The sequence below is a fragment of the Nerophis lumbriciformis genome, linkage group LG04, assembly GCF_033978685.3.
Source record: "Nerophis lumbriciformis linkage group LG04, RoL_Nlum_v2.1, whole genome shotgun sequence".
In the NCBI taxonomy this organism is placed as follows: domain Eukaryota; kingdom Metazoa; phylum Chordata; class Actinopteri; order Syngnathiformes; family Syngnathidae; genus Nerophis; species Nerophis lumbriciformis.
The window spans coordinates 6,764,582-6,788,142 of NC_084551.2; the positions used below are offsets into that span (position 1 = coordinate 6,764,582).

Genomic DNA, 23,561 nt, shown 5'->3' on the forward strand with positions numbered 1-23,561 from the left:
AGTAGGTTTGTCCTCCTACAAAATCTATCTTACAACAAAAAACATATTTTACACCCCATTTCCATACATTTTTGAAAAAACTCCATGGAGCCACCAGGGCGCCGCTAAAGAGCCGCATGTGGCTTAGACATTGAACATAACCTTTTTGTTAACTGCGCTCACACGCCTATGAGACCTGTAACACATGCATGTGTGTGCGCGTGTGTATCAACAAGGAATGACTGCGGACAGCTGGCCTGGGCCTCCATCTGATACACTATGAATATTATCACCGCACGGTGGGAATGACACACGTCCCGGAGCACGGAGAGACCTGAGCGCAGCGGAATAGCTGGTGGCCGGTCACACTACACCTGAGCACGGCGAGCTTGACACACTGTAACGTGGGCAACAACACACACAAACACAGCAACGAAGTGGCTCAAGTAGAGAGGAAGAACGCACACATTCGTGCAGCCGGCAGCTTTAAGGGCACATACACAGCTGTGGGGGAAAGAAGAAAACACTATTCTTGTTGATAAACATTGGCTTGTTTATTGTAAAGGAGATTCGGCAATAACAGAAATAACACCCCACCCTTTCTCTATGCACAGGTTTGGCAGCACATCACCTTCACAAGCCCTCACTGTGCACCATTCTGGTCTTATTATTAAAACAAATACTCCAGAGGGGTAAACACACACATGCACTGTGCCCCTTAAAAGCCTCTCCGGTCACAGATCAATACTGCTTCCAACACACATTATCTTCCTCCACAACACTGTAACCAAACACATGTTGCCTGTTCGGGGCTTTTTTCTGGGAAGCATCAATGCACACATGGCATTGAGAGATACCCCCGTCTGTATGTAAGACTTAGGGGGGGCTAAATGGTTCAATACACTGTGAAAATCACCACAGTCATTTATCAATACTGGGAAACAAAGTGCACTAACAAACTGCATATTTCTTTTGCAAGGAAGACTTGTTAATTCACCACTGTATAATACAGTGAAATAACACAAAATTTAAAAAAAACACAGCGTGCAGGCGGCGCTAAATGCGAAGCACCCCCTCAAGGGGAAGCGTGATTAAGTGTCAGCGTGAGCATAAAGGTCAAAGTTCAGGCAAAACACCCCGGAGTAGCACCACACATTCCCCTGACAATAACATTTAAAAAAAAACAACAATATTTACAACACATTTTCCTCAATTTTAAACCATACCAGCGGGATTTCACTAAATAAATGATACATCATTGTGAGAGTAGAAAACATTCCGGAATGCTAAAGATAATTCTTGGTGTGGTGACATAAGAAGAAAAACTGCACTAACCTTATTGCTCAATGCTGCCCCCTGCTGTTAGTCACTGCAATTACACGACAACTTTAACATTAAAAGAAGGGTGTGACTAAAAAAATAACCTCACATTCCTATAAAATCACAATAAAAAAAATGACATACGTGTACAAACCATATTTTAAAATTCCGCCAATGCGAGAGGATTAACAGTGGCGGAATTGTACGCCAAGAAGTTGAACATGTTGATTAGCATAAGCTTCCTTTTTCTCCTGCAACATCTCCGAGTGCAGTTTTGCTGAGGCAGTATTTACATAGAAAATGTGAATGAATACAAGTCTGGATGACAGTGAGAGTGCTTTGTAACGCTGGAATGCGTGCGTGTGTGTGTGTGTGTGTGGCAGTCATATGCTTGAATGAGGGAATGTGTGCGCATACTGGCAGGAATGGTGTGTGTGTGTGTGTTGAGTGTGTAAGTGCATTAGGAAAAGTGGGGCTGGTGTTTGGGGAAGAAGTAGAGGTCTTTGCAGAACGAGCTGGTGAACTCGGACATCTCTTTGCAGCGGTGGTGGGATGTGCCGGGGGCATAACCCTCGCGCTCTTTGATCCGCCCGTTGACCTACAGCGAGGAGGTTATTTCTGTAAATGTCGCACAGTGCATGCAAAATGATGTCATGTATGCACACCTGCACCAGGATGTCTGCCAGGTGTGTGTCTGCAGCACGGCGGCGCAGTGCGGTGTTAAGCTCTTGTATGTACCAGGATCCTCGCTTGGTGTTGCGCATGGCCGCCGTGCCTTTGGGAGAAAAGCAAACAAGAACAGCTCAGTACAAGAACACAATGGCATACCTGCCAACTTTTGAAATCAGAAAAACCTAATAGCCAGGGTCCAGGGGCCTGGCTATTAGGTAGGTCCAGGACAAAGTCCTGGTGGGGGGTTCAGGCTTCGCCCCCCGACGCAAAATGATTATTAGCATTCAGACAGGTTAAAATGTTGCTAAAACCATCACTTTTCTATCAGTCACAGTGACTTTTCAAAACAAAAATATTACAGCAAAAATCATATGGGTTGATTGACATGTTTATTCTGTAAGCTAACTTCAATAGTTTGAAATTATTTTGACAGTTAATGCCAGTTATCCTGTCAACCTTTCACAAGACTTCAATTTGTTAATTGAAAGTATAAACACTTTTTACAGTAAACAAATGGTAAAACAGTACTAAACAATTCCATTAAAAAAAAAATTTGTGTCATTATTAACTTTCTGTCCAAGCTAGTATAATCTACTGCCTTGTTCAATTGTAAAAAATATTCTGTGCCAAAAATTCACATTTCTATCACAATTATCATACTGTAAACATGGTAAGCTAACTTCATTAAAATTAATAGTCCTGTCAATAGCATGGAATTACAATTCAAATGTAGTTTTTTTGTAAGCCTTTCAAAAGAATTCAAAATATGAAAAATTAATGAAAATTAATTTAAGCCATCAGACACTTGAAAAGTGGCACATCACATCTCTAATGTAATCATTTTAACTTTTCAACAGAAAAAGCACTGCAAAAATATTAAGGACATACTTCTGTATTTTGGTAGTTATGCTGTCAACATTTAACAAGATTTCTTCAACTTGGACTTGAAAGCATAAATAGTATAAACACTTTTAACAGTATAACAGTACTAAACAATTCCAATAGATAACATTGGTGTCATTACCTTTTTGTGGCTAAAATCCGAAAAACGTTGAAAGTTTTCCACTTGTATCGCTAGCAACGGCATTAGACTTGTGTTTTTTTGTCCCAACGTGGTCTTTTACATCGCTATTTCCTCCGTGTCCGATCGAAAAATCTTGTCTGCACAAGGTGCAATTCGCGTAGTTTTCACCCTTTTTGGAACGGATAATTATTCCCGGATAGGCTTTTGAATATTCTTCACGGAATGACTGCAGTTTTCTTTTCGGTTTAAGACTCGTTTGCGATTTTTCTCCGGCTGATTCCATGATCGTTCGCTCGTTTGGAAACAATGCCTCGTGCTTGGCAGCGGTGCTATAAATAGCCTCGCGCATTTAAAAAAAAAATTTTTTTTTAATTAATGAAAACATTTTTTATCACTGCAACCGTAACCCGGAATAGGTTGATGAAAACCGTACTAATTACGGGAAAACCGGAGTAGTTGGCAGGTATGCAATGGGGACGAGACACAAGAACAACACATGTCTGCTAATAAACCTCCTGCAACATTGTTTGTGCTTAGAAAAACAATGCTGGAAAGAATCACAGCAGAGATGAGATGGGATAAATGACGATCGGCCTCACTTACCGATTGGCGTCAACACGAGTAAGGTGAGCAAGTAAAGTGGAATGTCTAACTCAATCTGTGTAGACTATGGTCCAACTCAGATGGATTTTTTAAATTTAGCAACAATTTACCACTGGGAACACAAAAGATCAGTTCCAGGTTCATTTTAATACATACATTTTGGTCGCACAAGCGGAAAAAGAAAGCAAAGTAACTCTTGTTTACTCCTCAACTCATAAAATACAAGTTCCAATTAGGGTTGCGCTATATAGACAATATAAATGATACATATTTGTCCGACTAATAATCAATCAATCAATAAAAGTTTATTTACATAGCCATAAATCACAAGTGTCTCAAAGGGCTGCACAAGCCACAACGACATCCTCGTCTCAGATCCCACATCCCATAATAAAACTATTGTCATAGAGCAGGGGTGCTCATTACGTCGATCGCTAGCTACCAGTCGATCTCGGAGGGTGTGTCAGTCGATCACCAGCCAGGCATTAAAAAAATAGTCCTAAAAATGAGCGATCATAAATCTTCACTATGACGTCACTTTCGTCACTTGATTGACATTCACGGCACCCGAGGGTCTTCTGAGATGACACTGGCTGCTGCCAGCTCATTAAAATTACCAACTGGAAGGCGAGAAACACTTTAACCTTTAACTTATTAACAATATTAACTATATGTGTTAAACATGCTTGTATTATCTTTAAACACCTTTAACTTGTTAACAATATTAACTATATGTATTAAACATTCTTGTATTATCATTAAACACCTTTAATTTTTTAACAATATTAACTATGTGTTAAACATCCTTGTATTATCATTAAACACCTTTAACTTGTTAACAATATTAACTATGTGTTAAACATGCTTGTATTATCATTAAACACCTTTAACTTGTTAACAATATTAACTATATGTGTTAAACATGCTTTCATTATCTTTAAACACCGTTTACTTGTTAACAATATTAACTATATGTATTAAACATACTTGTATTATCATTAAACACCTTTAATTTATTAACAATATTAACTATATGTGTTAAACATGCTTGCATTATCATTAAACACCTTTAACTTGTTAACAAAAACATATATTTCATAAATAAGTAAATATAAATTATATATATGAATGAGGTAGATCCCCACGACTTGATCAATTGAAAAGTAGCTCGCCTGCAGAAAAAGTGTGAGCACCCCTGTCATAGAGTATCATGATAATGCATGTTGATGACACATTGTAGCTGTATTCCACAAATTTGTTTGCAACATGCGAACAAACGCGTCCTCAATGCAATGTAGCATCCTCGTTAGCGGCTAATGTCCCTCCACAGTGCAAAGGCACTTCTAAGTCAGCAATCCTCGCCTCCATGACGACAATAAACTAACTTTCTTATAAGTATCATTCCTGGAGGATGAGCAACAGTTAAAAATGCTACACTGGCACATGTTTTTGCACTTTAAAATACTGGTATGTATAGTAAAAAATATGGTTAGAACATTTGAGCATTATGTTTGTGTTAAATTACACCAAGTGTGTTTATCCTAAACATTCCTGCTACTTCATTTTAAACACTGGCATTTTTACCAAGTCTTTTTTTTTTTTGGACAATCCCGCAATAACATTGTACCGTGGCCTTAATACCGTGACAATATCATAGAGTGAGATTTTGATATCGCTACATCTCTATTCAATGATCTTGAAAATTTGAAGTATCAGCGTTGGTATGACCTGTACTGTCCCTGGAGCTACTTGGTATTTTATTGATACCCACATTTCTAGTATCACTTAAAACTAATGTAAAGTGTCCAAAAACAGAGGAAAAAGTGCTTATTGCATTTTAACAGAAGTACAGATGGAAAATAACCAGCTATGAACAACAAATTATCAAATAGATTAATCATAGTTTAGAGAAAATAATACAACCAGAAATGACGCAATATGTTACTGCATATGTCAGCAGCTAGATTAAGGGCCTTTGTAACCCTTAACAAAAGTATTGGGTTATACCTAATATGTTGAATAATATTTTGTGATATACAGCATATCGTTACCGCAGGAGGCTACACTATATATCACGATATAGATTATAGGTAATAGCGCCGATCCCTAGTACCAAAGCTTTTGGCAGGGGTGTCAATGTCACCCCACAGCTTGTTTTACTGGGCCACTGAATATTGTAAAAAAAAAAAAAAATCAATTAATTATTGAGATTATTAGTAAAACTGTTAAATTTGTGGGCGGTCTTTTTTACTTGCCTCCACTTCGACTGGGTCTTCTCCCGTCAGCCATGTTGTAGTCGTTAGCGTTTTCAAAAGGAGTGTACTGACAGATATAAGTTGGTTTTGCATAATACGTCCCCTTTAACACATTATTAATCAAAGAAAATATCATATTAATCATGTATAAACGCATATCAATTACAAGATTGATTTTGAGCAACCATGCTCCTTTATCTTAACCGCGGACAGTTACCTAAAAGATGGTGTGGGCCGCTATGCGCAAAGTACTACTCCGAGCACTTTGATGCCATTACTACATTTACCTACTGATGACCCAGCATCAGGAGCAACTGGGGGTTCCAAAACATGCTCAAGGATACTTTGACACGGTCACAGAGGGACTGTGGATTTAACCCGACAACCACTCTACCACCACCACAGGACTTTAAATAAAAGCAAGATAAATTATATTATCCCAGGTTTAAAATTGCATCTAAAAGAAAAACATGTTTCTGAGGCAGCTACTAGCAAGATTGATAGTACTACATCGACAAAAAACTGGTGGAGTATATACCTGTGCCAAAGGTACAATAGTTCAGAAAACCTTTTATAGCAGCTGTGATTATTCTTGATTAATACAAATTTAAAAGTGGATTAATCTGATCAAAGAAATTAATCATTTGATAGCACTCATTTTTTGTTATCGCACTAATCAACTAATGGGCTTTGTCACACATAAAACAAAAGCGTGGTTGTTTAGATAGCTCAGCATATATTTCCATACACTGGATTGGTTTTAGCGTAATTCATGTACAACATGTAAATCATTCAGTTTTATGTTTGAATATTTGGTTTATGTTAACACTGGACTAAACTATTTAGGATATTGTGTATTATTTAATCTTGTTGTATACCCTTGTCCTGTCACAAAAAAGTCAAAACAAAAACAAGGTTGGCTTATTTTCCCCCCAAACTTTGAAGTTGTACAATTGGGAATACAAGCAGAGCTCTCACTGAATTGAAAATGAGTGGGTGGATAGATGGTAAGTTGATAAAAAAGCACATGCCAGCCACATTCTGTGATGCTCTCATTTCCTATGAAGATCGCCTGGGGCAGGTAAGTGCTTAATTGACAGCCATAGTCCATAAAAGAATAGTAAAACAAGGACAAACTTACAAATTCTCTGACCTTTGAGAGTGGCAAAGCCGCAGATCATGTCGGACCGCTGGGGGAGTTTAATCCTTGGCAGCCCTAACTTTCCTCCCTGCCTGGAACCAGCGTCCTCTGTCCCTTCTCTCCCAGCATCCCGCTGTTCACAGCTGGGTGAGCTGGTCCTTCCTGGCCCATCTATTTGCTCCACTCCAGAGTCCAGGTCATCTGTGAGACAACAATGTGAGAGTTAAGTAGCAATCAGAAGCTCGCTTTTCTTTTTCTCGTGAGACCCAACTAGAAGAGCAGCATTTGGCTCTGTGCTGAGGTAGAAGACGACCACACCTAATGGCATTTGGGCAGCACCCCTGTGGTGTTGGGTTAGCTGGAGCAAAAGGAGCGGGCGGTAGTAATTGGGGTCACACCCGAGGGGTCTGGGGATTTGCGGTTGGCATCATGGCTTTCTTTCATCTTGGGAGACTAATTAGCCACTCCAACCAACGATCTGCCAGGGAGGCTATGTTTTCATCTGCATTGTCATTTGTTCATTTATGTGTTTGTTAATTATGCAAAATTGACTTTTGAATGATGGTCTAACAGTAATGTGCGTTTTTACATCATGTTTACGAGTAATACATGGAGAACTCGTTTGCTTCATTTTTGTTGGAAGAGGCGCTCAAATTGTAAAAGGAGCTACTAAGCAATTTTTAAACAGCAAGCTTTACTGCACATCTTAAAATAACACCTAGCTACAGACGTGTGAGCTGAAACTTTGATCATTTTTTTCTTAGGCGAATAGCTTAACCTAGCGTGCTGTTGCTTAATGTGTAACAATCATGTTTTAGCGCTGTAGCTAAGATAGCTAGACAAAAAGCCTGCAGATAATACAGTCGTCCCTCGCCACATTGCTTTTCAAATATTGCGGCTTCACCACACTGCAGTTTTTTTAAACATATACTACAACATCTTTGCCCTTAATCATGCATTCTCACGCTTATAAATGGCTAAATGAACTAAAGCAGTGGTCCCCAACCTTTTTGTAGCTGCGGACCGGTCAACGCTTGAAAATTTGTCCCGCGGACCGGGGGAGGAGGGCGTTTTTTTTTTAAATAAAGAAATACAATCATGTGTGCTTACGGACTGTATCCCTGCAGACTGTATTGATATACATTGATATATAGTGTATATATTGTGTTTTTATGTTGATTTAATAAAAAAATAAAAATAAAAATAAACAATTTTTTTTTCTTGTGTGGCCCGGTACCAATCGGTTCGCGGCCCGGTACAATTTTTTTTTTTTTTTCTTGTGCGGCCCGGTACCAATCGGTCCGTGGCCCGGTACGATTTTTTTATTTTTTCTTGTGCGACCCGGTACAATTTTTTTTTTTTCTTGTGCGGCCCGGTACCAATCGGTCCGCGGCCCCGCTGGTTGGGGACCACTGAACTAAAGAATATCAATACTACAGTAGTAATGGCCAAATCAATCAGCGCATGACATTCAGTATTGTGGCCAAAGATCGACTCAGTCTCAGGCAGCATTACTATATTGGATTAAAGGAGTGTAAAGGTGACTAAAGGAAATAATTGCATTTCTAGAGGGCTACCATAATGTTAAAAATTTTATTACCGTCATTTTCAGACTATAAGTCGCAGTTTTTTTCATAGTTTGGCCGGGCTCCAGTGCGACTTATATATGTTTTTTTCCTTCTTTATTATGCATTTTCAGCAGGTGCGACTTATACTCCGAAAAATACGGTACTTAAGAAAATATTTCATTTACCGTATTTTCCGCACTATTAGCCGCACCTAAAAACCACAAATTTACTCAAAAGCTGACAGTGCGGCTTATAACCCGGTGCGCTTTATATATGGATTAATATTAAGATTCATTTTCATAAAGTTTATGTCTCGCAACTACGGTAAACAGCCGCCATCTTTTTTCCCCGTAGAACAGGAAGCGCTTCTTCTTCTACGCAAGCAACCGCCAAGGTAAGCACCCGCCCCCATAGAAGAGGAAGCGCTTCTTCTTCTACTGTAAGCAACCACCCGCCCCCGTAGAAGAAGAAGAAGCGCGCGGATATTACGTTTCATTTCCTTTGTGTGTTTACATCTGTAAAGACCACAAAATGGCTCCTACTAAGCGACAGGTTTCCGGTTCATGAAAAGACGCAATCTCTCCATCCGCACACGGACTACTATTTCACAGCAACTGCCTAAAGACTTTCAAGAAAAGCTGGCTACTTTCCGTGCATATTGTAAAAACAAGATAGCTGAAAAAAAGATCCGGCCAGAGAACATTATCAACATGGACGAGGTTCCACTGACTTTTGATATTCCTGTGAACCGCACTGTGGATACAATGGGAGCACGTACGGTGAATATTCGCACCACAGGGAATGAGAAGTCATCCTTCACTGTGGTTCTAGCTTGCCATGCTAATGGCCAGAAACTTCCACCCATGGTGATATTCAAAAGGAAGACCTTGCCAAAAGAGACCTTTCCAGCCGGCGTCATCATAAAAGCTAACTCGAAGGGATGGATGGATGAAGAAAAGATGAGCGAGTGGTTAAGGGAAGTTTACGCCAAGAGGCCGGGTGGCTTTTTTCACGCAGCTCCGTCCATGTTGATATACGACTCCATGCGCGCCCACATCACGCTGGTTTTTAATATATTATTAAAGTTTGACTGACCTATCTGACTGTTTTTTTGACATTCCCTTTAGCGCAGTTAGATGCGGCTTATAACACCGGGCGGCTTACAGGTGGACAAAGTTTTGAAATATGCCGTTCATTGAAGGCGCGGCTTATAACCCAGGGCGGCTTATGGTGCGGAAAATACGGTATAATGAATGATTCCTACTTTGCGGAACTAATTAACAGCGATAAACAAGGGATTAATGTAGATATCTGCAGCGTGTAAATGTGTCACTTTGTCTCACAGTTGAGCTCTTTACCTCCTCTGCATGCTTGGACAAAAAACATCTTGGGTTTATTCTGCAGCAGCGGGCAGCTTGCATTGTCGAAAGCCTCAAACACCCACTCCAACTAAATATCAACAAAAGATACAGATCAACTAAATGTCAATAAAACACTTGTTTTCTAAAAGCAATGAACAAGATGACAGATGCTACAAGCGCACCTGCAAGAGCTGACCGTCTGTGCCATACACAGCTCCTTCTACACCGTGGGAAAGAAGACACAGCACGCAGCTGTCCATTGTGCGGTGGTCTGGACGCCTGCGGAATGTCTCGATGCAGGTTTTCATGTCCTGGACATAATGTACAGACAAGTTTATTTGGGGCTGCAGTTTGTTTTCATGCAATAGCGTCATGTATCAACCAGTGAGGTGCCGTCACCTCCGCTGTCAGGTCTCTGTGGACCGTGACCACGTAGTCCAGCTCTGTGAAGACCTTCCTGAGGACCTCGTCGTCCACCTCGCCTCCCTTCCTGGTGTCGAGGTCAGGTGCGGTGCACGGGTCAAATGTCACATTGCTGATCACCAAGGCTAAGCCACGTGGCGAGGAAGTCATTCTATATGACTAGAACACAAGTAAGAAAAGGGGTATGAATGAATTTTGCATCATTTTAGAGTGAAAATACTTGATAATTCACAATTTAACTTCACAAATCTGATGTGTGTTGGTAAAATAATTTAGCTTTCAAGAGAAAATGCAGTGCATTATAAAACATACAGTAAATTTATAAAATTGTCTGATATTACACACAGCGTATACACTTTGGTAAGTTTTTCAACATTTTTAAACATATTTATAATATACTAGAAAATGTTTTTCATCATATTTACATTATATTACAATTTTCATTAAATTTGCTTCCATTATTATTATCTCTGTGCCGATTGACGACCTGCACACCCGAATTAAGTCTAATGCTTTATTTCTATGAATGATGTTACCGTTTCGCGGTGAGAGAGGTAGAAATCTTGTGTGCAGGGGAGCACAGGGGTGGTGAGGGGGCTGTCCGACTCCAGACTGAACTCCATGGACTCTGAAAAACACACATTTGCACACACTTAGTGTTACATCCTAACCTAGTGTTAAAAGTGGGGATGTTCCGATCAGTGATTTACACTGCCGATTACGATCATCCATGAGTGAGCTTGGCCGATTACGATCACATGTATTAATTGTAAATTTAAAAATGTATTCATGGAGAGGATTATTGGCATTTTAACAATATCACTACAACACTTAAATCAGTTCAAGATTCTCTATCATTACATACACGTGTTTGAGCAAAACAAAGTCAGTAGTACATAACTAAACTAAAGCAAAAGCTGAAATTTAGTTCTCCTACGTCCAGGGACTTATTCCCTGAATTTTTAAACATTAACAACAAAAAATGTAAAATAAAAAATCGATTTAATCACTGTAGAATCAATTATATGAAACTTGGTGTCGACACCACCGATTTATGGATCGATCCACCCTCCTATTACATGTCGTGTACTTCGGCTGGGACAATTCTGACTTACCAACAGTTTCTGTTATATTATCCTCCCTCTAGACCAGGGGTGCTCATTACGTCGATCGCGAGCTACCGGTCGATCTCGGAGGGTGTGTCAGTCGATCACCAGCGAGGCATTAAAAAAATAGTCCTAAAAATGAGCGATCATAAATCTTCACTATGACGTCACTTTCGTCACTTGATTGACATTCACGGCACCTGAGGGTCTTCTGAGATGACGCTGGCTGCTGCCAGCTCATTAAAATTACCGACTGGAAGGCGAGAAACACTTTATTTCAACAGACTCTGGCGCCGTACCTGTCGTCAAAACTCCAAAGACCGACTGCACAGTTGCGCTAACAAAATAAGAGTCTCAGAAAGCTGGCGTGCACAAGCTTGCAAGCTACGGAGTTTGCCGACAATGTATTTCTTGTAAAGTGTATACAAAGGAGTACGGAAGCTGGACAAATAAGATGCCAAAAACCAACCACTTTCATGTGGTATTGGACAGAAAGGAGGACTTTTTTTCTCCTCCATTCGAAAATGCGGACGTTATCAGCACCACTGTCTGATTCCAATCAATGCAAGTCATCAGAATCAGGTAATACACCAACTTATATTCTTGTTTTCATGAAAGAAAGGAATCTATATGTGTTAAACATGCTTGTATTATCTTTAAACACCTTTAACTTATTAACAATATTAACTATATGTGTTAAACATGCTTGTATTATCTTTAAACACCTTTAACTTGTTAACAATATTAAACATGCTTGCATTATCTTTAAACACCTTTAACTTGTTAACAATATTAACTATATATATTAAACATACTTGTATGATCATTAAACACCTTTAATTTTTTAACAATATTAACTATATGTGTTAAACACGCTTGCATTATCATTTAACACCTTTAACTTGTTAACAAAAACATATACTTCATAAATAAGTAAATATAAATTATATATATGAATGAGGTAGATCCCCACGACTTGATCAATTGAAAAGTAGCTCGCCTGCAGAAAAAGTGTGAGCACCCCTGCTCAAGACTCTTATTATTCTTCTCTTCTAATTTCATGTTAATTACTATTCTTCTCTTCTAATTTCATGTTAATGGATGCTTAACTTCTGCTTGAATGCGGTTCCTTCCACTCTTCTTTAAGTTTACTAAGCACTTATTTCTTGATGTTTAAAGAGCTAAATTAGCAATTAGCTTAGCTATTAGCATGCCTGCTCCTAACTTGCTCTCGGTGTCTAACATGTTTAGCCTTGTTCTCCAGTAATAATGGTACTTAAGATACTAAGAATTGCAGTTTATTTGCCGTAATGGAAGTGACTAATATTAACTTAGGGGAGTGGCTCAATACTGTAAATGGAGATACACAATTATCTGCTAGCTTGTCAGCCGAGTGACTAAAAATGAATACAATGTTCGACTTTTTGATACTGATTGTAGCAAATTGATCAGCACATCTCCAGTTAAAACCTATACAGTACTATATTGATAACAGTGCTTTAATTTTGATTTGAACTAACAGCGAGCCATCATATGAATTGGATCTGACTAGATTGAGCAGGTGTACCTAATTTATCCGCGGATGTGAATATACTGTAAGAGCAGGTTGTAAGATGAGGAACTTTACAATTACACTTAGTGAATGAGTCACTCAGGAGGCGTTGCACCTGACTAGATTGAGCAGGTGTACCTAATTTATCCGCGGGTGTGAATATACTGTAAGAGCAGGTTGTAAGATGAGGAACTTTACAATTACACTTAGTGAATGAGTCACTCGGGAGGCGCGGCACCGGCACTCCATTCAGTAAAATAATTACACAAACAACACTTTGCTTCTCGCGAGTTAATACCCTATGTATTCCGGGGGGATTTATTCTTATTATCATGGAAACACACTGACAATGACGAGTTTATATCTCACCATGCGTTCTTGCTCGCTTGGCTGCAGTTTCATCCTGGGTGGGAAGTGGAAGAGAGGATTCGCTATACCTCTGCAATGAATAGTTTGTTCAGAGTTAATGGAGAAAAGGTAACAAACTTATCTCATTTCATTAGGAACACCTGCAGCATTACAGACGCGTATCAAACACAATAAAAGTCTGGTTCTTACTAACACTATCGGAGGTATTAGTATAAATTTTAAGGTGTTCTCTTTTTTACTTTTAAAATATTTTGGACTGCAAGAATAAGTGCAAAAGAAAGCACAATTTCTTTGATTTTGATGCCTGTGTGCGGCGCCGATCACAGCACAAACACTTAAGAGTTATTCACGAGAAAGGATGACAATAGGGAAACTTGCAATACTTGCAAAGTGGATATTTCATCGAAAGAAGGAAATACAATCAGACACATTAGCACACACTGAATTTGATAACTTAAAAATGAATGGCCCGTTTTCAATCCACTGCGTCATTGTAAAATTTACTGTAAACATGAAACTACTGCTTCTTATGCATTACATGACAAAACAGCATCTGACTGGCTCAGGGGCTGTACACCTCCTACCTATCTAAGAAGTGTTCTCCACACTGTAATTAGTCGGAAAGATTGTGTATCATTTCCTGAAAAATTATATATGCTTATTTTCTGCAAAATAATAATAATATTTATAGTTGGTTGTTGCAGAAATTTACAACGCACAGTTTCTTTAACTTGACTTGCTTGTATGTGTCATTGGCTGACATAGTTTTACATCCTTTTGAGTGTTCAGCTCAATTATGCTTTAAAAACGCATAATTTAAATTTAAAATGCTCAAAATGTTACGGGACATTCTTGTGTAATTACCACATCACAATTTATGTTGTGTTTTGTTTATTTCTACAGTACAATATCTATTTCATGATTACATTATAGTTATTTTCAAAGCATTTTTTTATTGAGGCTGTGGAACTCTTAACACCTCACTGTTGGGTTTGTAAAATTACATTTCTTTGAGACTACAGGTGTGAAACTCAAGGCTCGGGGACCATATCTGGCACGCCACAACATTGTATGTGGCCTGCGAAAGCGTGGAAATAATGTTAGTCAATAGAGCACTTGTGCTATTTTTGACAGAAACATATTGTACTTCATGCAACCACAGTTCTTCTTAACGCAGTTCTTCTTAACGCAATATTATTTATTGCAGCAAGACATTCCGAGCAAAATTTTAATGACTGCTAGTCATTTTGACTTCTGATTCCAAAGCAGTTTGTATGTAAATAATGATAACCAAATGAAGGACTAATTGCGTAATATTACCAGATTATATATTGATATGTTTTGCAGTTTCAAGAGGCCATATGAAGGCAGCTGTAACTGATATGGCTCACGATGAAAATGACTTTGACACCCCTGTATCAAAACAGATGTAATGCTAATCAACATGTCTGGTATTCTTTTTCCAAAGGAGAATGGATAAGAGAATCGATAAAGAACTGCAGTGTTAAGCAGAATCGAAAATGGAATGGACTCGTAAAAATATTATTAATTCCCATCCCTACTGATGAGTATATTGTAAACGAGAGTATGACAAGTATAAAAAAGGTCTACACCAACTGTTTAGTAGCGCAGCTGATATTTTAAAGCGATTGCAGAGGTAGGTAAAGCTGCTGGAAGCCGACCATTTACGTAATTTAAAATGCAGCTCCTGCTTTCTTGTGGAGAGTAATAAGGTTGCCTGCAGCCACAGCTGTTAATGGAAATGTTTTTTGGGCCCTTTGCTAATTAACAGTTGGCTTTTGTATGCACACGACCAGCGATTATTGACTTAATTAGCGTTTACGTAATTTAACGGTATGTCTATTGTTGTGATTGTAATTTGCATCACACACAGCGAGGTGTACTTTGTATTTTGGCTCAAGTATGGTGCTGGTATCCATCGAAAACATAGCTACTTAATAATTTAAAAAATGAGCATCAGTAAGGCTTAGGTAACTCACCTCTCTCCTCCGCTCTGAGGTTTGCATGAGCTGTCGTTCTGCTTGTTCCCTTGACTCCTCAGGAAGAAAACCCTGCGACCGTAGAACAGGTTAAAATGATGTGTGCATAAATAGGTATGGCGTATTGTTTTAACAGACATTCACTGACCTGTGTGAGCAGCTCACACAGGTGTTCCTGCTCGGTGTCTTTCAGAGCTGTGCAGAAGCTTTCGAAGGCTTGAGGGCCTCGCTTGGGAAGGAGAATGAGCAAACGCCAGCTTCGCTTCTGAGACGTTGTCTCTGCCTAAGAAAATACGTCCATCAGACACATGACAGGACTAAAGTAACAACTAAAACGATGATGATTTTGTCAGTTTTATTGGGGTTTATGCCAAAGAAAGCATGCTCCTTTTTGTATGTAGTTTGTTGTTTGAAGGCAGAGGTGGAAAAGTTATAAATAGCATTTATATAAGTTACTAAATAAGTTTGTGTTTGTTTAAGTGTCGTTTTTTAACTTTACTATGCTTTTAATGTTGTACTACATTTTTTAACACAGTATAAAAATATAAATAAAAATGCACACAATCATTTATATTTTAACTTGTGTACATTTTTAGACCTGCACTTTTACATTTGTAAAATTTGACGAGAGTTACTGTACTTTTACTTGAGTATTACCTGGTTTGAGGCTTGTACAGGCTTTTACTTTTTTCTTTTTTTTTAAATATACAGGACATCCCCTCAACCCACCCTTGAAAGTCACTTTTATTTTATGTACAGTACGTAATAAATTGGTTACTTTTTAGTAAAAAATGTTCAGACGATGCTTTTTCTTGTACATATTCTAAGTACTCTCTCCACATTTGCAGGACAACCACCTAACAGTAAATTATGCAGGAAGAAGAGTTCATCTTCGTTTTGCACTTTATAATTGATAAAATGATTTGCTTCTTTAAAAAACACACAGGTTGGAATTTTTGTTTGCAGTACATAGGAGATCCCTCCTTGAATAGTCACTTTAACACCGTGTACAGGATAAATTAGTTACTTTTTAAAAACTTTTACTTACATAGATTTGTTTACCTGTATATTAACTTGTAAAGTATGTTCAATTGTTCATATACTGTACACTGGAGTATAATTTGAGAAGGTTTAATGGTATTTTATTTAATACTCTTTTCCTTTCTGTAGGACAAGCCCCTGGCAATAAATTCTGGCCTAAAAGCAGAAGTAAAGTGAAAGTACAGTTGCTTTACCAAAACTATTCAAGTTTAGGTAAAGGTGCTCATAAAAATGACTACAGTAATGACTTTTTAGGGCCTGTTGTGTTCTACAAAAAAGGAAAGGGTGATACAAGCTTCAAACCAGGTATTCTTTAAAGGATAAATGTTATATTTTCCTACTTATAAACGTTACTTATAATCTTGTTAAAAAATGCCAAAGCATCAACTAATAAAGTTTATGCATCTGGGGGTAAGCTTGTACGCAGTCCTGGATACCTTTGCCCGTGGGATTTTGGAGTATCTTTTGAAGATTGGCTACGTTGTGACATCACAATGAGATGGACGTAATTATGTGGGCATTTTTAGTATGCAGCCCGCAGAGCTCCTCACCCTCTGCTTCACAGACTGACGGACTCTAATGGCTCCTGCATGGATGTTGCGTTATTCATTCTCGTATAATGTCCTCCCACTTGCCCTGACGTCAATAAATAAATACTTCCATGTAGGGCTTGGGCGATATATCGAATATACTCGATATATCGCGGGTTTGTCTCTGTGCGATATAGAAAATGACTATATCGTGATATTCGAGTATACGTTCTCACGCAGTTGCTTTTAGCTGCGGGCATTACACTACAGGCTTTTTTCACTCTTTCTTGTCTCTCCTTCTCACAGAGACTTAAAACAAGCGCACCTTCTTACACATGTCACGTGTGCAACGTCACACGCTCCCGCGGAGCAGACAGGTAGCGACATGGTAACGTTAGCCGTGATGCTAACGGTGCGGTGCGGGTGGTAATACGAGAGAGAAAAGGTGCGAATCTGGTAACAAATGAAGGAAGAATTAATTCCCAAGAAAAACAGCACGTGGTCCATCGTCTGGCGGTGGTTTGGCTTCAAGCGGGAAGATGTTTTACAAGTATGCGGCAAAAGCGTTGCTACAAAAAGTAGCAGCAGTGCTACTATGTAGCATCATTTGAAAAGTCACCCGCTAGAGAATGAAGAGTGCGTGAAACTCTGCATGTCAACATCTCCGTTCGGTGCCATACCCACAAAATGCCGAAGCAACCATTTCCAGATCAACACCATATGAAAAAATTAGACAAGAACAGAAGGAGATAACACCCGCAGTAACCTACCACATAGCGAAGGACATAAACCATTTGATTTCATATAATGCAGCTCATTTTTATTTGACAGTGATTGAAATATCTTGTGTGATATCATGCACAAAAGTGCACTTTATTTGTTTTAAACTATTGTAGTTGCGTTCTGTACAAAAAGTGCACTTTAATTTAGTGTTGTTTTGACATGTCATCTTAGTGACATCATGCACAAAAGTGCACTAATAGCTTGTTTTAAAATGTCTCTGACAATCTTGCACTTTCAGTTTGGAAATGACATGAATATTTGTGCCACTGCTTAATAAATACAGTATTGGTAAACTGACTTAACTGTGGTTTCCCTCTCTGCATGAAAGTTTAAATATAGCATATATTAATGCAGTAAGAACAATAATATTTTAATGTAGACACATAGAATCATCATACTGCTGCGATTATATGCATCAAGTGTTCATTCAAGGCTAAGGCAAAATATCGAGATTAGGGCTGCAACTAACGATTAATTTGATAATCGATTAATCTCTCGATTATTACTTCGATTAATAATCGGATAAAGGAGACAAACTACATTTCTATCCTTTCCAGTATTTTAATGGAAAAAAAACAGCATACTGGCACCATACTTATTTTGATTATTGTTTCTCAGCTGTTTGTACATGTTGCAGTTTATAAATAAAGGTTTATAAAAATTAAAAAAATTTAAATATTAAAAAACTAAAAATTGCCTCTGCGTATGCGCATAGATCCAACAAATCGATGACTAAATTAATTGCCAACTATTTTGATAATCGATTTTAATCGATTAGTTGTTGCAGCCCTAATCGAGATATATATTGTGTATCGTGACCAGTGTTGGGACTAACGCGTTACTTTGTAACGCGTTACTGTAACGCCGTTACTATCGGCGGTAACTAGTAATCTAACGCGTTATTTTTTATATTCAGTAACTCCGTTACCGTTACTACATGATGCGTTACTGCGTTATTTTGCGTTATTTTTTATGTAGTATCGGCTAGAAACTGAGAAGATCTGAGTGTTGCAGCGCTGCTGAAGAGGCGACAAAAAAGAGGCGCGCTGCGCGCTGTCTGTGTGTACGTGTGTGTGTGTGTGTGAGTGTGTGTGTGTGGGAGGGGGCGTGTCTGTGTCTACTATCAAGACGTCATGGCGAACCCCGAAGCCGAGTTTCTTAAAATGGAGATATTTTCAGTACGTTTCTTTTATCGACCACAAAGAAAAGAACATTTTAGCTGAATGTAAGTTTCAAATATGCTGAAACAGCGACAAAAACAACATGCTTCGACGAAGCTAGTAAAGAGACACACACTTCACCTCCACCTCCAACAGCGGCTGGATTTTAATGAGGCACTGCACACTGAAGGTACACACACTCTGTCAATTCTCTTATATACTCTTTCATTTTAGACTTTTAGAGTGTTTGATTATCACATCACTCTAAATGTTTAGACTATAAAGTTCACAAACCTAAAGAGGGATAATATTTCCTTTTCTCTAAACTAAGTGGGGAAATGTGTAGAGTGTTCTGGGCTTCAGACATGATTTTATTTCAGAATTCCTTGAGATAAAAAAAACGCCTGGTTAGGCTTTATGTATGTAGTGTGTGCCTTTCTTGTTTTACAGCTATGTTGTTATTATGCTGTTTGTTACTTATGTATGTTAAGTTGCAGCTATTTAAAATAGTTTTGTCAATTTGTTCTGGTCTGAAACAAATTGGCCCTTTAAAACATATCTTTGTCTTTGTGTGTTGTATGTAGAGCACATGGCTTAGCAGAGTTCAGTGATGCAAATGCATGTCAAGTTGATCAACAGATTGTATTATTCTCCAGTGCAATAACAGTACTAAAATGAAGGCTAAAAGGGCATTAAATGGGGCCTTAAAAAAATAAAAATATATAAGTAACTAAATAGTTACTTTTCACAGTAACGCATTACTTTTTGGTTTAAGTAACTGAGTTAGTAACTGAGTTACTTTTGAAATAAAGTAACTAGTAACTGTAACTAGTTACTGGTTTTCAGTAACCAACCCAACACTGATCGTGACATGGCTTAAAAATACCGAGATATTAATAAAAGGCCATATCGCCCAGCCCTACTTCCATGTTTATTTGTCTTTACAACATCATAAACAGGAATGTTTTGTCGCGATGAACCAGTACGAAATTCTATGAGGAAACAGTAAAACAACTCTATAATGTTGGGAGTAAAAGTAAGGTAGTCAAGTGTGTTTTGGCGGCATGACAATCCTTTGTTTATTAAGTCTTGGGACATTTCATCATGTTAATCAAGCACTAGTAATAACAGTAAAGGAATGGGATGCTATTTAAAATGAAACCTGCAAGTCAGATGTTGGTATGCTTCCTAACTCGCGTGTTACCATTTCAAAACACAATTATCTGCCCACGAAAAATGTATATTTACCAACATAGACAAGATAAACATACCAGGATGCCCTCGGCCATGTTCTCAGTCAGGATCTTGTCTGCCTGCAGACATTGAAGGAGCAGCTCGTCCACCACCATTTGCTTGCAAAGGATTGCAGAACGTTTCCGCAGAACCTGTCTGTGCCTCTCCACCATGCCACAACCGAGCATGTTGCTGCAACAGACACATAGTTTGTTTTAACTGCTGTGAATATGACAATATAGACTATTATTTAACGATAATCTGCACTTGCGGTGGAAAATACCGATGGTCAAAATTGCAAAACAATAGACAATTGGATTTGGAAATAAAATCGGACAAAACATATGGACGCCAACTAAATCACTCAAAATAAATATGTAGTTAGATATTAGAGGAAAAAATAACATTAATCAGGTTACACTCTTACAGTTGAGGGCTAACTGTAGTGAAGCACAAGCTAGCTAGCGAACTTCGTGAGAAACCCAACCCTACTGTTATTCCTTACAAACCTACCTTGAAGCGCTTTATCCTATTTATGTAGCAGAATTACAGTCCTCAGCAAAATAATGTTGTTTTTTTACACTGTTTGCACTCCACACACGGACATCCCACACCGTAAACCCTTCGAGCACAACTTCCGCGCGGAGCGAGCTGTCGTAAGATAGGTGGAGCTAGGGAAGTCATTGTTTACTACTTCGACCAATGAAATCTCGGGAAAGTAGAATGACATATCAACTAGCCAATCATTTGTTCGTTATTTTGCCGCGTCAGGGCCAGTCATCCAATCGTTAGGACGCAAATTGGCGAGAGAGACAAACCGAGGCGTAATGGCGGGACATTGAATATTGGGCCCAAGACGAGCCAGGTCAATAATCAAAAATACATATTTCAGATTAGAGGAAATTGAAGTATTTTTACATTTAATGCATTATTGTATAATTTTTAGTCATTTGTTAACTAGTTGACTAGCAATTAACTTAACTTGACTAACAATTAACTAGCAAATACGGTGTTAGCTTTCACTGTTATGCTGATGACCAGGCCCGGCCCTAACCAATCTGGCGCCCTAGGCAAGATTTTAGGTGGCGCGCCCCCCCCCCTCACAAGAAACCGAATAGCTTTATCTTTGACCTTTTTTTTATTTTTTACTTACAACTATACCTAATATATAAAGGGGTGGACAAGTGATTATTACCTGCAGGGCAAACATTAGCTAACCAGAAGGCAATAACAATGTAAACAAAAAACACCTGCTTAAAAGATCTAATACCTGAGGAATGTAAGGTGGGAGTACAGTAATTACCTAACGTTACATTATTATTTTCCATAACAATTTAGCCCCCTCCACAATATTAACCCGACGTTAAAACAGAACTAGCTATTTATTGATTAGCAATTGCCGAATCATGTAACATTAGCTTAATGCTAACAAGCCAGGTTACTATCACATTCTGTAACAGACAAATAATTTCATGTAGGCTAACGTTACCTACCTGCTACCTCTGTCTTTTCTTGTTTCTACTCCTCTTCTTTTCTCTTTTTTCTTCCTTGGGCACCTGACAGTTTTGGCCGTTTTGACATCTTGTGTTGATTTTTTGATGTGGTGACGTCCAAAAAGAGTCATGATACGGTAAGGGAGAGGGGGGGGGGTGGGGGGGGGGGGGGGGGCGTAATGTTGTAACAAATAATATTTCTATTAAATAGGCTTTACTTTGCATTTTAATTAACGTGGGATTATTTTTTGTATTTAGAAATAATAGTACCAACTTTCTTTCTTTTTTTTTTTTTTCTCCAACATTTGTGGCACTGGCGTGGCGCCCCCTGATGGACGGCGCCCTTAGCATTTGCCTATACAGCCTATGCCACGGGCCGGCCCTGCTGATGACACCCAACTCTACATATGTAGAGTTGGGTGTCATCAGCATAACAGCGTGTTGGTCAGCTTTAGGGGCATATGCCCCTAAAGCTGACCAACACGCCAGATTGTAGTCAGCTGGAGGCTTGTCTGAATGAAATTAAACAATGGATGCCCGCTAACTTTTTCCAACTCAACGCTAAGAAAACGGAAATGCTGATTATTGGTCCTGCTCGACACCAACACCTATTTAATAATACCACCTTAACATTTGATTTGACAACCAAACAATTACACAAGGCGACTGGGTAAATAACCTGGTTATTATCTTCGACCCAACTATCTCGTTTGAGTAAGAGTTTTACTAAAACAGCCTTCTTTCATCGCCGTAATATCGCTAAAATGTGTTCCATTTTGTCCACCAGCGACGCTGAGATCATTATTCATGCGTTCGTTACATCTCGTCTCGATTAGAGATGTCCGATAATGGCTTTTTTGCCGATATCCGATATTCCGATATTGTCCAACTCTTAATTACCGATTCCGATATCAACCATCCATCCATCCATCCATCTTCTTCCGCTTATCCGAGGCCGGATCGCGGGGGCAGCAGCCTAAGCAGGGAAGCCCAGACTTCCCTCTCCCCAGCCACTTCATCCAGCTCTTCCTGTGGGACCCCGAGGCGTTCCCAGGCCAGCCGGGAGACATAGTCTTCCCAACGTGTCCTGGGTCTTCCCCGCGGCCTCCTACCGGTCGGACGTGCCCTAAACACCTCCCTAGGGAGGCGTTCGGGTGGCATCCTGACCAGATGCCCCCGAACCACCTCATCTGGCTCCTCTCGATGTGGAGGAGCAGCGGCTTTACTTTGAGCTCCCCCCGGATGGCAGAGCTTCTCACCCTATCTCTAAGGGAGAGCCCCGCCACCCGGCGGAGGAAACTCATTTCGGCCGCTTGTACCCGTGATCTTGTCCTTTCGGTCATAACCCAAAGCTCATGACCATAGGTGAGGATGGGAACGTAGATCGACCGGTAAATTGAGAGCTTTGCCTTCCGGCTCAGCTCCTTCTTCACCACAACGGATCGATACAGCGTCCGCATTACTGAAGACGCCGCACCGATCCGCCTGTCGATCTCACGATCCACTCTTCCCTCACTCGTGAACAAGTATCAACCGATACCGATATATACGGTCGTGGAACTAACACATTATTATACCTAATTTTGTTGTGATGCCCCGGCCGCTGGATGCATTAAACAATGTAACAAGGTTTTCCAAAATAAATCAACTCAAGTTATGGAAAAAAGTGCCAACATGGCATTGCCATATTTACAAAGTCACAAAGTGCATTATTTTTTTTAACATGCCTCAAAACATCCATCCATCCATCCATTTTCTACCGCTTATTCCCTTTGGGGTCGCGGGGGGCGCTGGAGCCTATCTCAGCTACAATCGGGCGGAAGGCGGGGTACACCCTGGACAAGTCGCCATCTCATCGCAGGGCCAACACAGATAGACAGACAACATTCACACTCACATCCACACACTAGGGCCAATTTAGTGTTGCCAATCAACTTATCCCCAGGTG

General features: G+C 39.4%; 1 protein-coding gene across 2 annotated transcripts; it reads right to left on the reverse strand.

Moving 5' to 3' along the window:
• Positions 1-508: 508 nt before the first annotated feature.
• On the reverse strand, positions 509-20,790 carry casp2 (caspase 2, apoptosis-related cysteine peptidase). Of its 2 annotated transcripts, none has more exons than XM_061948362.2 (12): positions 20,634-20,790; positions 20,159-20,312; positions 15,522-15,656; positions 15,374-15,445; positions 13,374-13,443; positions 10,883-10,974; positions 10,323-10,505; positions 10,106-10,234; positions 9,921-10,011; positions 7,007-7,195; positions 1,965-2,074; positions 509-1,897 (listed from the first exon to the last, which is right to left on the reverse strand). In XM_061948362.2, exons 2-12 carry the CDS (start codon positions 20,306-20,308, stop codon positions 1,760-1,762), a joined length of 1,359 nt encoding a protein of 452 aa, XP_061804346.2. In that variant the 5' UTR covers positions 20,309-20,312; positions 20,634-20,790; the 3' UTR covers positions 509-1,759. The 2 variants fall into 2 exon arrangements, with proteins under 2 accessions (XP_061804346.2, XP_072769055.1); XM_072912954.1 differs by having other exon boundaries at positions 6,995-7,195.
• Positions 20,791-23,561: the final 2,771 nt, after the last annotated feature.